Raw genomic sequence first — 14495 nt, 5'->3', positions numbered from 1 at the left:
ATTATAATAGATAGAATAAGCGCTAAAGAGTATACACTAAACATTATTCTTTAACTCTTTAATATATAAATCTATAAGCCTACTAACCTTAAACACTACTAGTACTTGCTTAGGATGTAAGTGTTTAAGCTTAGAAAGAAACTTATAGAGTTTAGGGTTATTATTATATATTAGTTATAACGGAACCTTGTAGCAAGTACTACGGTAGATTCGTTATTAGGCTAGGTATACAGGTAAAGCAAATTAAGTCAACAACGTAATAATAACTAGTGGAGTGGTTGCCTAATAGATTAACTCTAATTATATTCTAAGAATTACTACAAGGAAGGAACTATCTAGGTAGGGACTAAGGGTCCTTAAATACACAACCGTACTCCTAAGAAAGTCGTTGCTTTGTCTGCTCTGTCTACTCTATTCGCTCTATTACAGATCTTATAGATTATATAAATTATACAGATTACATCACGTGACCTTATTTACTATTCCTCGTTATATAGTTCCACGGGTTCCATTCTAGACCGTGCCTATATTAACCAACTAGCTTCTTCTAACTCCTCTCTAAGTAGTCATAATATCGTACTTAAAGCGTCTATAATACCATCTCCCTCCTCTCTATCTTTATCCTTAAAGACTCCAAATATCTCTAAGTTATTTACTAGAGGTGTAATGTCCGTCTAATTAATTTAGTTAATATTATTACTTATTATACCTAAAGCTTCTTCTTCTTCTTTAACTCTTTATTATGCGCGTATAGTTTCGTCTATACTATTACTTAGTAAGATAATACCATCTCTATATTCTCGTTGTGCGAAAGAGGGGTTAGTTTATATTACGTTAGCAAGTCCTTTGTCTTAGCAACCGTCCTCTTATTTGGAGTGCACTAAAGTAAACATTTAATCGCTCTACGACGTTTATTTTATTTCTAACGCTAAGTATATACATTCTATTACTCTTAATAGTCGTTGAGTTCCCTAAGTAATTTGTTATAGGGTCTTGTATTTAATTTACTACTGCAAAGCTTAATAATAAGCTATCTATTACTCTAGCGGAACTTTGTCGTTCTTATAACGCTAAAAAGGAGGCTGCTAATGCTTAATAACGTGCCCTTAATTCTCGTCTTACTGCGTCCACTTAGTTAATCCGTCTTAAGAAGGTCTATAAGAAGGTTTATTTTAAGGAGTAAAAACTTATAAAGTAAGGTCTACAGGAACTTGGTAATAAAAGAACGGATTCTCTTCTAATAGAGAAGGGAACAACTCCAAGTAGTTCAGCAATCGTTCCTCTTGGGTCCCCCTTAGGTAACTCATTCTTTAGCGATTCTTCTTTGTTAACGCTTCCTAACCTATTCTCTTCTAATACTTCTATACCTTTTCTATAGCGTTCTTTAGGTTCTCTAGTAGCTCCTAGGTAATCTTATTATAGCCTATCTACTTTACTTCGTACTATATTTTATTATCAACGTCCTTATAACTAATGATCTTTAAAACTTGCCATTTATCTTCTTCCTGTCCTCTATACGTGTCTGCTTCGTAGACTAGTAGCTTAACATTCCCGTATACTAGCTCTAGCATTGCGATATGCTATATAGGGTAAATCTTTATTTTAGCTAGTAGGTTTAACTTAAATATAACTAATAAAATTTTCTATATAATTTCGAAAGGTCCTAGTTTAACATAGTCTAATTTTTTACTTAGTCGTCGACTCTTAAAATTTTTATATAGTAGCCACACTTTATCTCCCTCCTTAAGATCTGGTCCCTTAGATCTCTTAGCGTTATAGTATTTCTTTATTTTCTGCTATACTACCTTAGCTGTCTCTATAAGGTCTGCATAAAAATTTATTAAAGTCTCCATTCTTTACTTAGCTGTGCTACTTGTCTTTTTAGCTTAATATAGCGATAATAAAGTCCTTAGTTTATATCCGTAATTCGCCTTAAATAGTAACGTACCTATTCCTTCTTATAGTATTACATTATATATAAACTGTGTAACTAGTAATAGTAATACCTAATTATTCTATGCGTAATTAATATAGTACCTTAAATACTGCTCTAGTGTCTGGTTTAATCTTTCCATTTAACCGTCTGTCTATAGATAATATACGGTGGAAGTTACTACTTAAACTCCTTACTCTGCTAAGAATACTTTCTAGAATACTGCTACGAATCTTAAATCCCTATCCGATATAATCTTACTTAGTGCTCTATGTCTTATAAACACTTCTTTAACGTAGATTCTAGCGATATTCTCCGCTAAGATTTCTTCTATATAGGCTATAAAGTATCCCCACTTTATAAACTTATCTACTATTACTAAGATTGCGTTATAATCTTGTCCGGTAATAGGGTCTCTTAATTTTAGTAACTTAATAATAAAGTCCCATAATATAACCTCCTATGGCCTTTCTAGTATTTTAATAAGTTATAGCCCTCTATATAGCTTATACCTTATTAGTTTATTTCTTTAGCAATCTAGACATTCCTTTATAACTTATCTTGCTAGTCCCTAGATTCCATTAATAATATATTCTTCTTAAAGTCTTAACACTAAGCCTATAGCTCCGTTGTGTTCTTAAGTTAGTCCTTTATAAAACGTCTTAACAAACTCCTTTGCGATAGACCTTAGCATATACGTTACTTCTTAATTTTCGTACTACTCTAAGTCCGGATTCTCTGCCTATGCTTTTTAGATCTTTTATATCTAATCACTCTCTAGTAATTTGTGGATCTGTTCTTCTTATATTACTGCAATTTTTGGATAATTATACCTAATTAATCCGTCTGCGTCTTTTCGTAATAAAGCCCCTAATAGTTTTTCGTTATTCTATAATTTAGTTTTTCTACTTAGAGCATCTGCTCGTGCATTCTCTGTACCCTTAGTATACTAAATCTCGAAATAGTATTCTGCAAGCATCTCTACTTATCTAACTTATCTCTAATTAAGTTCTTTCGTTATTAGGAACCCTATTAGGTTCTTATAATCCGTCTTAACCATAAATAGTTTTTCTATACCTTATAAGAATACTCTCTATTCCTTTAGTACTGCAACTATACCTAACAACTCCTTATTATAAATGTCATAGTTTAATTCTAGTAGTGTTATCTTCCGACTATAGTATGCCACTAGGTGCCATCCGTCTAGATGCTTTTATGTAAAGTAAGCCCCTAGTATAAAGTTTAATATATCTGTTTCTACAACCGTTTCTAGTCCTGGTTAATAAATCTTAAGAACTAGTTCCTAGGTAAACAACCTCTTAACTTCCTTAAATAGTTCTTATTATTCCTTTCCCTATATCTATAGTTCTTCTTTCTTTATTAATCGCGTAAATGGCTTAATATCCTTTAACTATTGCGCTATAAACCTTCTACAGTAATTATAAAACCCTAGGAACAATCTTAACTGCGTAACGTTCTCTAGTTCTTACCAATTCACTATAGCCTTAATCTTCTTTGGATCTATACTAAGTTGGCCTAGTCTAATAATAAATCCGACAAAATTGGTCTTCCTAGTAAAGAACTCGCATTTCTTAATTACTACTAGTATCTGTTCTTCTTATAGTCTCTCTAAAACCCATTTAACGTGTTTTCCGTGTTCTTTCTTATCCATTAAGTAGATAATAATATCGTTAAAGTATACTATAATAAACTCATCCAAGTATTCTCTTAATATATTGTTAATACGCTTCTAAAACGTTGCTAGTATGTTTATAAGCCCGAATTGTATAACTAATGGCTTATATAGTCCTTCCTTTAACCTAAAAGCTGCCTTTTATTCGTTGCCTTCTTTAATTCTAATCTAATAGTACGCCCATCTCAGATCTATCTTCGTAAAGATTTGCGCATTACCAATCCTATCTTAGATTTCGCTAATTAAAGGTAAAGGATACCTATCCTTCCTAGTAATGCTGTTTAACTATCTATAGTTAATACACAGCCTTAGTTTGNTATTTTTCTTTAGTACAAATAGTACTAGATAACCCGCTAATAACTGCGATGGTCTAATATATCCCTTTTATAAGTTTTTCTAGATAAACTCTTTAAGCGCTCTACCTTCTTCTTTAGTAAGCTTATAGATTAGAAAAAACCTTAAACTTATTCCTAGTTCTAATTCTATCTTATAGTCCCATACTATATACTCTAACAGCTTTTTACTTTCTAGTGACTATAACTTTTTGCCATACTTATAGTATCTCTTTAATACATAACTTAATCCTTAGTTAGTCTCTTTATATATTGCTCCAACTTAGTACTATACCATCTTAGTTTATTATCGCGTTTTATGTCGTTAAGTATCTCTAATATTAACCTAACCCGTAATCTAATCGATCTTTAGATTATATTCCTATAACTAAGGCATTCCTAATACTGCCTTATTATTCCCCAATGGTAATATATTAAAAGACATCTTAGCTAGTCTTCCTTTAATAGTTAGCTGAATAGGTCCTATTTTAAGATTAATAATACCTCCTCTATAGGCTATTGGATCTCCTAAAATTATTACTAATAGGTAAGGGTGTTCCTTCTATCTGTGTAGTAACCCCATTCTTTTAACTGCTATTAGCGAGATGTGGTTCCTTATTACTCCACTATCTATTAATGCCTTAAACTATTAATTTTACCACTTAATTTGTAAATTTAGGTATCGTCCTTAAATTCCTTTAAGGGTCTAAAGCTCTACTACTGGTTCCCTCTAGTCCCATAGGCCTCTACTTTTCCTAACTATTAGCTACTTAATCCTATTTATACTTAGTCTAACTTAGGCCAATACTTAGTTCGCTTTTTATCTTTAATATACTATAGATAGGTATTCTCTAGATATTCCTACTATTATCATCCATCTAGGCATTCTTCCGTAAGGAATCTTCCTAGTTAAAGTATTAAGTCCCCTTATTCTTAAACTTCTACTAAGTGCCAACCATATATATACTTAGCATTTCGGTATTTCGCCTCGTCTATTATCCAATATATTCTTATTAGATACTTTCGGTTTTTATCCTTAGGTGCTTTATATATATTACACGCATCATCCACGTATGCTATCCATAATAGTGTGTAATAAGCTTAATATTTTAGGTTAACTCTCAGCTCGTCTTTATCCTTAAGTTTAAACCTTTCTCGTATTAATCTAAGTGTCGTAACTTTATTCGCAGGTACTAAGATTCGTTTCTCACTTCTCTAGTCCTCTAATTACTCCTCTAGATCCTTTAACGTTATAATTAAGGCTCCCTTAATATAAGTTATAGCCTTCTCTATAATCGGGTAGTCTTAGATAACTTTTTCGTCTAACTATATATAGAAATCTTCCTATTTGTTATTATACTTTTACCTATACTACTTTTAGTATAGCTGCTTAAGTGTATACAGTTTATCCGTAAGGAAGTATTTCCTCATTACTGCATCATAACAACCTTTAGTGTGTTATTCCTTAAACCTAGTTAGAATCCCTAAATCCTCTTCTTATTCCAGTTTGGTAAGCCACTTAGCTCTTAGTATACCTACTCTTAGCCTATTAATAATCCTTTATACTAGCGCTCTATCCCTTATACGTCCCAATATACTAGATCTCTTATTTAGCTTCTGTTCTTACTATAAGGTAATTCTCGCTCTAAATTCCTCTATAGTTTCTTTTCTTTCGCGTCTTACGAGTAGATCCTTAAAGTCTTCTTACTTCTTAATTACGGTATCAAACTTTTAATCTTTAGGCTAAACACTGCATTCTCCTAGTAAGTCCTTTAGGTCTATATATTAGTCTCCTAATCTAACTACTGTTTATATTATAGATTCTCTAATCTATAAAGAAGCTCCTTACCTCTTACCTATAGGTGTTCTTATTCGTACTCCAAAATCTTAGTCCCTTAGATTCTTTAATCCTAAGCTCGCTTCTAACTTAAGCTTAGCTCCCGCCTTAGTCCAACTAGGCGTTTATAGTGTTCTNATCTNGTCTTAAGAGTCTTAAATCTTACTTATCTCGTCTTAAGAGTCTTATGCCTATGGGAAACTTTATCCCAAGCTTATTTGTATATTCTTAAACTAAGCTACTACCCTACTCCATCGGTTTTCGTCCGTTATAGGTCCTTAGGTATACCTTATCTCGTCTTAAGAATCTTAGTCGTCTCTTATCTCGTCTTAAGAATCTTAAGCCTTTAGCCTTTTACCTTTATTAAGTGGTAAGCTAGCACTAGCAGTCGTCTACTTACTTAATCGTCTTTAGATATTACTCCTTCTATCTTATAAAGCAATAGATNCCGTATCNAACGGTATTATAATGCCCGTTACTAAACCTTACTCTATAGCGGTCTTAGTCTCTACTTCTATTACGTTATTAAAGTTTAGATACCCCTAGTTAGTTCCTTTACTATCCTTATTACTATTAATTAATAAGTACTCTAACTCTATTATTATTGTTACTAATTATTATCCGTATATTGCTATAATATCTTAATCTAGCTTATAGAGTTAATCTTATTCTTTATCTAACTCTTAAATCCCTTTAAGTTCTCTTAACTCTGGTTCTTATAGCTAATAGCTTACGCCACACTTAGCGTCTTTATAAATTTAGCATGCGTTATTATAACAAAACGCAAAACTTCTAATTAAACACTCTTTTATTCCCTATAGTATACTATTATCCCTCTATACGTATATGTCTTCTACTATTAGTCTAGTTCCCTTTATTACATAGTAACTCTAACCATCTTTATAATCCCTCGCAAAATAACCTTATTTCCTATAATTTATATAAGCTCTATTTCTAAACCACTAACTCTATTATAGAGTTCGCCTAAACATCTTCTGCTAATAAGATCCCTGGTTTAGCCTATACTCCTTAGTCCTATAATTACTAGATCCTTAATCTCTAGGTTTTTATAGTTTCTTACTCTATCTCTTATAGGCTTCTTTAGTACCACTTAGGTTTATTAGCTCTGCGCTATACCATAGTTTCTAACTTAGCTTTTATTGTTGCGTATTCTGCGTCTTATATAACTATAGAACTCTATCCTAACCTTTTTTAGTCTATTCCCTTTAGAAGATCCTATTGTTAATCTTAATCGCTTAATCTATTAATTCCCTTAAGGTATCCGCATCTTCTATCAGAATAATTATATCCTAGACTTTAGCCTTAAGTCCCTATTTATACTGTGCCATAAGCGCCTTATTATTCCACTTAACTTATATCACTAACGTTTAAAACTATATTGTATATTTAATGGCTAAGGTTCGTTATATAATATCTTAAAGTTTTCTTTCTGCTATAGTTATTACCTCTAGATCTCCGAACATTTATATAAGTCGCTCTATAAATCCATTCCAGCTTAAGAACATAAACCGTACTTCCTGGTTCGTTATTATTATTCTATTTACTTATATCTCTATAAGGTAAGGCTTAAACCATTTAAGTGCTCTTCCTAATAAGAACAATCCTGCATACGCTATTTAATCCATAGGTATTACTAGCTTTGCTCCCTCTTGCGTAACCTTAAAGTATATTTACATAAGGAATCCTTTAAGCTTTAATCTCTCTCCTAAGAATCTTTTAATTAATAGTAACTTAACCTTTACTACTCCTATCCCGTTAATCCGTTGTTTAAGTGCCGTATTATTTTCCATTAGTTAATTAACTATCTCTTATAGTTGTCCAACCGTTATAGGTTGCTATAAGTCAGTATCTACTATACTAGTATCACCTCCTGACCTTAAAGTAGTTGCCGCCGTTAATAGCGTTATAGTGGCTGCTTTTAGTGGCATATTATTCAACTTCTATATTTATTACTATAATTAGGTAGTAATTATATAACGGAACCTTATAGCAAGTACTACAGTGGGTTTATTATTAGGCTAGGTATATAGGTAAAGCAAATTAAGTTAACAACGTAATAATAACTAGTAGAGTAGTTACCTAATAGATTAACTCTAATTATATTCTAAGAATTACTACGAGGAAGGAACTATCTAGGTAGGGACTAAGGGTCCTTAAATACACAACCGTACTCCTAAGAAAGTCGTTGCTCTATCTGCTCTATCTACTCTATTCGCTTTATTATAGATCTCGCAGATTACACAGATTATATAGATTACATCACGTGACCTTACTTACCATTCCTCGTCACATAGTTCCACGGGTTCCATCCTGGACTGTGCCTGTATTAACTAACTAGCTTCTTCTAACTTCTCTCCAAGTAGTTGTAATATCGTACTTAAAGCGTCCGTAACATTAGTTGTCCTTTATCGGTAATATAGTAAATAAAATCTTCTGCCCGTGTTAAGGGACTTAAGAGATTATTATAAATTATATAGAGCTTAGAAGAGGTTAAGCTAAGAAAGACAAAAGTATGGGTTTTAGAACGTAGACAGACCACTAGGCATTTTATAGGCGTTCTATAGTTTCTTATTAAATTTCTACTTTATTTTTCTATATAGCATTACACTTATAAAGTCTTGCCTACTAAATTACGCCAAATCCTAAGTTCTCTATTATTACTTAATAATCTATTAGCGTCACTCTGGCTCAGTTTATTAATATTAGTAGTATTAATTTGCCCTTCTACTAGGTTACTCTAGCGTAATTTATTAATAAGGTGGCTAGAAGTCCGTAGCTTATTACTATTATTTAAAACTACTGTCTCTTTATTACTATTTTTATTACTATCCTCTTTCTATTCTTAATTATAAGGTATAAAATATATAATATTAGGGTAGTATATATAGATCGTCTTCTAAGCTCTTCCTATAGACCTATAAGAATTATTAGTAATCTAATTTAGGTTTATCTAAGGCATATATATAATAGGACTTATTTAACGAGTATAGAAAAGAACTATATTTTAGCAAGGCTTGGTATTTAGGGAAAAAGTAGCTTAATTTAAGGACATTTAGAGGTAAGGCGAATGCCATCTTTATAATATTTCCTTTACTACTTAGCTAGGCTAAGACTAAGTTTAGAAAGGAAGATTAATATTACCTAAATAAGGCGAAGTATATTAGCGGCCCCTTTACCCTTTAGCTGGCGTATAATATCTATTAGCTATAATTACTCCTTATTTAATATGCGCTCTATACCTAAAAGCGTAAGCTATTAAACTAAATCCAATAGTAGCTGTTTAGGTTAGAGGAGGCATTATTAGGGGTAATAATTAGCTAAGCTATTACTAAATATAAATACCTAACTAGAATATATTATATTAGTGCGGAAGAACTAACGCCCTAGTCTCTAGCTTTATAAGCAGTGCTTAGCTATTATTACTTATTAGATTATAAGTAGTCTTAGTGCTCTAGCTCTTATTAGCATTAATATAAAGAAGCTTATATAAATACCGCATACTTTAGTGGCTAAAGAAGTTTACATAAATTTGTTAGCCGGAATCGTATAAGTTACTCTAAGATTAATTTTTCTACCTAAATTTATATAACGTGGGTGAAAGCAATACCACTTTCTAAGCGCTATGCTACGGTTTCTAAGGCATATAGTATAAGTAAGGAGTTAGGAAATAAAGCTGCTGCGTATTTAGCCACCTCTAATATAACTAAGAAGAAGTTTAGAAATATAGTTCTTACTCTATCTGGAACTAGATAAGGGCTTCTATATATTAGTGTTTAGGAATAGCCCTAATAGTTAATTATCGTTTAAAGTTAATAATCCGGCTAAGCTAAGTTTTACGCCCAGAATTAAATAGGGGATTTATTTAATATTATAAGAAGGGGCTTAGATACTAGATGCTAGTAGAGGTATTAGCCCCCTAAATACCCAGAAGCTATAGGCGGTAAAGAGATTATTTTATAACTGTTAATATAACTTAGTGTTACAGCGAAGCAGCTTATATAGTTTAATATTTTTAGATTAGAACTGTGCTTCTGGCGTTAGTCCTATAAGGGTATAAAGGGCGCTATTACGTAGTTTTTTCTTTTCTCTATAGCACTTATAATTCTTAATTCTTTTATACTAGCCCTAAGCTCTTACTAGCTATACTTTCTCTAGCTAAGGACCACTTATAGCCGTCTAATTCTAAATAAGTAGGAATACTATCTTTACCTGCCTAAATATCTAGAACGGAAATTTTGTATCCTTATAACACCTAAGAGTATAAGAATATATATATCTTAGGAACAAACTATACGGAAAGCTATAGTAAGGCCAGCCCTATATATTAAGTTTAGATTATTAATCTTCTTACCTAATAATAGGCTTATCTAACCCCGCGAATATAGTTACTAGTGTTAAGTATATTTCTCTAATACCTTCTAGTAGGATAGCTAGATAATTATAGATCTTTTAATTATACTAATAGCCAAGCAGGTAATAATAAGGCCCACTTTACAGATATTTCTAATAATAGCTTAGATTATAAAAGCGAAGACAAACAGCCTACTAGATTCCTAAGAAGACTAAACTAAATTTTAGAAGGTATAACCAAAAACGGTGCACTTAAATACTGGGTAGAGTGGAAGCCTAGGCTAATAAGCATTAGAGCCGCGAAGAGAAATAAGAATTTAAGGTATTGCTTAGTTTATATTATAGATAGAGTAGCAGTTTTATGCTAGAAGCCTACTAAAGAGTCTATAACTAACCTAATGTTTAGTAAACTTTAATCTTATTATAAAAGGAACCTTAATAAGTTTATTAGGTATATTATAAGGTTCTAAGAGCTTAAAGAGGCGCTTAAGAATAATAATAGAAAAACACTTATAGCTTTAGTAGATAAAAGTGAAATATAAAAGAGACTTAGATTAGCTATATAAAACGCCTTAATAAAAGTAGGCAAAAGGAGATTAATAGCGAATCTTTAAAAATGAAAGAGAAGTAGAATTTACCCCTAAGTATATGGCGTGTAGTAAACTTAGGCCTAAATAGTTTAGAAACAGAACTTTCTCCTATAGTACTTTAACATTTTCTAAATAATTACTAAGTATTTCTAGTTACTGTTAGGCAATTTAATTATTTCCTATATATAATACGTTTTAGTCTTATCTAGCCTGCCGTTTTTTAGGAATATCTTATTATTACTAATTTACTTATAGCTGTCTCTTTTAGCTAGAATCTAGCATTAAAAATATATATGTCTTACTGGTATAAGCGCACCGCCTTTCTTACTACGCTTTTAAAAGTAAGAGTCCTATAAACTACAGCAATATTAGTAAAGGAGAAACCCCCGCAAATAGGTATACTTACTAAAGATTGCTATATTACTAGCCTCTGCTAACTATTTATTTTTAACGTACTAGGGTAGATCTAATAATCTATCCGTCCTAAATAAGCGATTACGCGCTAGCGGCAATATTATTTAAAGGTTAGCCATTAACCCTTACGTTATATTCGGAATAAAGAAAGTAATAGTAAAAATCCCCTAGCTATCTATTTTAAGTAAGAGATATAGGAACTAGCTAGCCTAGGTCTCTTAATCTGTTAAGGAAGGTTAGAAGTAACCTAGGTAAGGTATTAAAGTTTTACCTAATATCTCTAAGAACTACACTAATAAAAGTCTACGTATGTAAGCGCTACAATCTTTATAAGCTTTAAGGAGGTACTTAGCTAAAAGTAGATAAGCGGCAATCCTAACTCTACTTATAATAAAAAGAACTTTATTAAACTTATCTAAACTCTATATTTAACTATATAGCCTATTAACGATTGCAGATAACTGGCTTAGTATTATTATTAGTGTATTACTAAAACCTTTATACCTTTATACTAAGAGGGTAATAGTAGTACTAGCCTTATTAGAGTCTTGCGAATACTATATAATTAAGTATAAATAAGCTTAAAAAAATCTACTAAAGTGGCGAGCAATGCCTGGCAATGTAAGATATATATATTCCCTAGGTGTGACTTTCTACAGTTTCTTAAGAGTAATTAATACCTATATGGCCTATATAGAGTCTAACTAATATAGAAAACTTTTTATAGTAACTTTATTAGCTAAACTAAAGCTATAGTTTTAAAAGCATAAACGGATAAGCTAGATTATATAATAAATAAGCTATAATATAGAGCTAATAGAGAGATAAATTACTAATAGAGTTTTTCTTAACTTAACGTAAACCTATAGTATACCTATAAGCGCAATTACGGAGACTAAGTATAATTTAAGGAATACTTTATATATATAGCGCCGGAGATATAATACGGATAGTTTACTAAGTAATATAATAACTAAAATAAGCTAGTATTCTTTTAGTATAAGAGTAAGTGTAGTATAGAGTAATAAACTAATATTTCCTAAGCGGAACTGGGAACTACTAAGAAGTTAGTAAAACTATATATAAGACCTTAAATTACGTAAACGCGGCCTATCTAGCGGTAAAGTAGGCCGTATTGGCTTAGATTTAGATAAAGGACTTTATTACTAATTAGACTAGTCCTACTACTAAGATATAGCGGGACTATATTAATAACAAAAAGAGAGCCACAACGTTTCGCCAACTTGGCGCGGCCTGAAATTCTAAGAGTATAGATAATAATATTTACTATAATATAAAGAAGAATGAGAATCGCTATAAGTACGCTTATATCAGAGCTTTTTTTAGCGCTTAATAACTAACGTATAATTAAGTCTTTTGTAAAAAAAAAAAGAGAAGATTAACTTATAGGTAGGTGCATTAATTAGCTATAAGAGCTTCTATAAAGTAAATGCTCTAAATACGGCTCTAAGGGAGATAAGGAAGATTGTGATTATTTATATAGTGTTCTATAATGCTGAATTTCCTAGGTAAAATATACGTTATATACTAGTACCTAGATATATACTTTACTTACATAATTTAGCCTATATAGATAGTTTTAAAATATATAAAGACGGATTTTAAAATCTAGAAACCATTTTTAGAGAAGGCGGGGTTTACAAATTAGCAATTTACGATTTTATAATTAATCTTAAATTTAGTATCCGAGATTACTAATCCCTAATCCTTAAAATATAATACTTAACTTACTTAGTATCCAGCTTCGCCTTTTTTTTTAGTATACATACCTTCTAACTAGCCGCTTATTAGTTTACCGCTAAAGCCCTAGCATTAATTCCTTTTAACGCGTGTAAATAAGGGGGCCACGTTTAGAGTATACCACTTAGGTATATCCAACAGACGTCTATTATCTCGCTCCCTTTTTATTAGTATTAGGGAAGAATAAGATATAGCTAAGCGGGAAAGTATTACTAGCGTGCATAAGCCTTTAGATAGTTAAATTTATAGTATACGCATTAAGAGCTTATATCTAACAGTTAGTATAAGCTAATAGGTAGTAAGAGTATAATTAAAATCCTAACCAAGTGCCGCAGCTAATTAGAGTAAAAGTTCGAAAGCTATAAAACTAGTATTTATTAGACACGGCTTTTATAAAGGAACAATTAACTATAGGACACTCTCTATAGACCCTTTAACTAGTCCTTACGCGCGCGAGCTGTAATATATCCCTTAACTCTATAGCTAGATCCGCGAGACTAGAATATATAGTCTTAAAAAGCTTAGTATTAGTAGTAAAATCTAGGTTTGGCAGTATATAAATGTCTACTATTCTCCTTATAAGCTTATCCACTAACTTTATATTAACTTATTAATATTTAACCACTACTAAGATTTAAGCTTTATGTATTTTTTTCTCTTTACCCTTAGCTATTCCCATTATAATATCTATAGTATAAATTTTTTTTAAACGCCGTAAAGAAGGAATTAATAGGAAATGTTATAAGCTTATAAGAAGAGTCCCTAATACTAAACTCGCCCTTATTATTAAAAGAAATAGAGTTAAGTATATTTTCTATTCCTATCCCGATAAGAACTAGCCTAAATCTATAAAAGAGATAGTTAGTTTCCTTTAAGTTTTTGCTAGAATATATCTTGCTAACTAAAGTATATAGTAATGCTATAATTTACGGAATTACTACCTAGCTAACTACTAAACTGTTAACGAGTTTTAAGAAGCTGGAGGGCTCCTTACTAAAGATCCGATGGTAGTCTACCTAGTAATAATAATATTGTAAACCTAAACCTCCTTTAATCTAAGCTTTAACGGTAGTTATATTAGCTTTAATAGGCTTAGTAAAGGTATATAGACTTCTAGGTTTACTAAAAATATACTTAACTAACCCCTTAATAGCTTTCCTATTAGTTTTTATAATAGGGGTAATAATATTACAAGAGATAACTAGGATCCTAACTAGGAACTAGATAAAAACTTCTTAGAAGATAATAATAAGGACTTCCCCTATCTTGCGCCTATTAAAGAAGAGGATAAATAATTCTAAGATATATCTAATTAGCTACTATTTATCTACGCCCTTTAACCTAGTACTAGACAGTTAAGCTATAAAGTTAAAAAGAGGCCTTATGCTACTGTAGTTAGTTAAAACTAACCTTAAAATATAACCTAGGCTTAGATAGCTAGGGCAGCTTAAGGTATAGCTAAAGGGTAAGTCCACCCAACTTAAACGGGTCTTTCTCTGCTAGGTTATATCCTACTAGTAGATTTATTAAAAACGCGTAGCGTAGTAGTTGCTTTCCTAGCCGT

The 14495-nt window shown here is 31.4% G+C and overlaps 1 protein-coding gene across 1 annotated transcript; it reads right to left on the bottom strand.

Annotated features, from left to right (window-relative positions):
* Window positions 1–12284: 12284 nt before the first annotated feature.
* K441DRAFT_550949 (uncharacterized protein) lies at window positions 12285–12509 on the bottom strand (the record flags this gene model as incomplete). The annotated part of the gene is made up of 1 exon (XM_067643071.1): window positions 12285–12509. A coding segment is annotated over one exon (225 nt), but the record flags the coding sequence as incomplete, so codon positions are not given.
* Between the last annotated feature and the right edge of the window lie 1986 nt (window positions 12510–14495).

This window comes from Cenococcum geophilum, assembly GCF_001692895.1.
Source record: "Cenococcum geophilum 1.58 unplaced genomic scaffold K441scaffold_12, whole genome shotgun sequence".
NCBI classification, from domain to species: domain Eukaryota; kingdom Fungi; phylum Ascomycota; class Dothideomycetes; order Gloniales; family Gloniaceae; genus Cenococcum; species Cenococcum geophilum.
The sequence above is the reverse complement of the archived record's forward strand: the minus strand, read 5'-3'. Positions and strand labels throughout refer to the sequence as shown.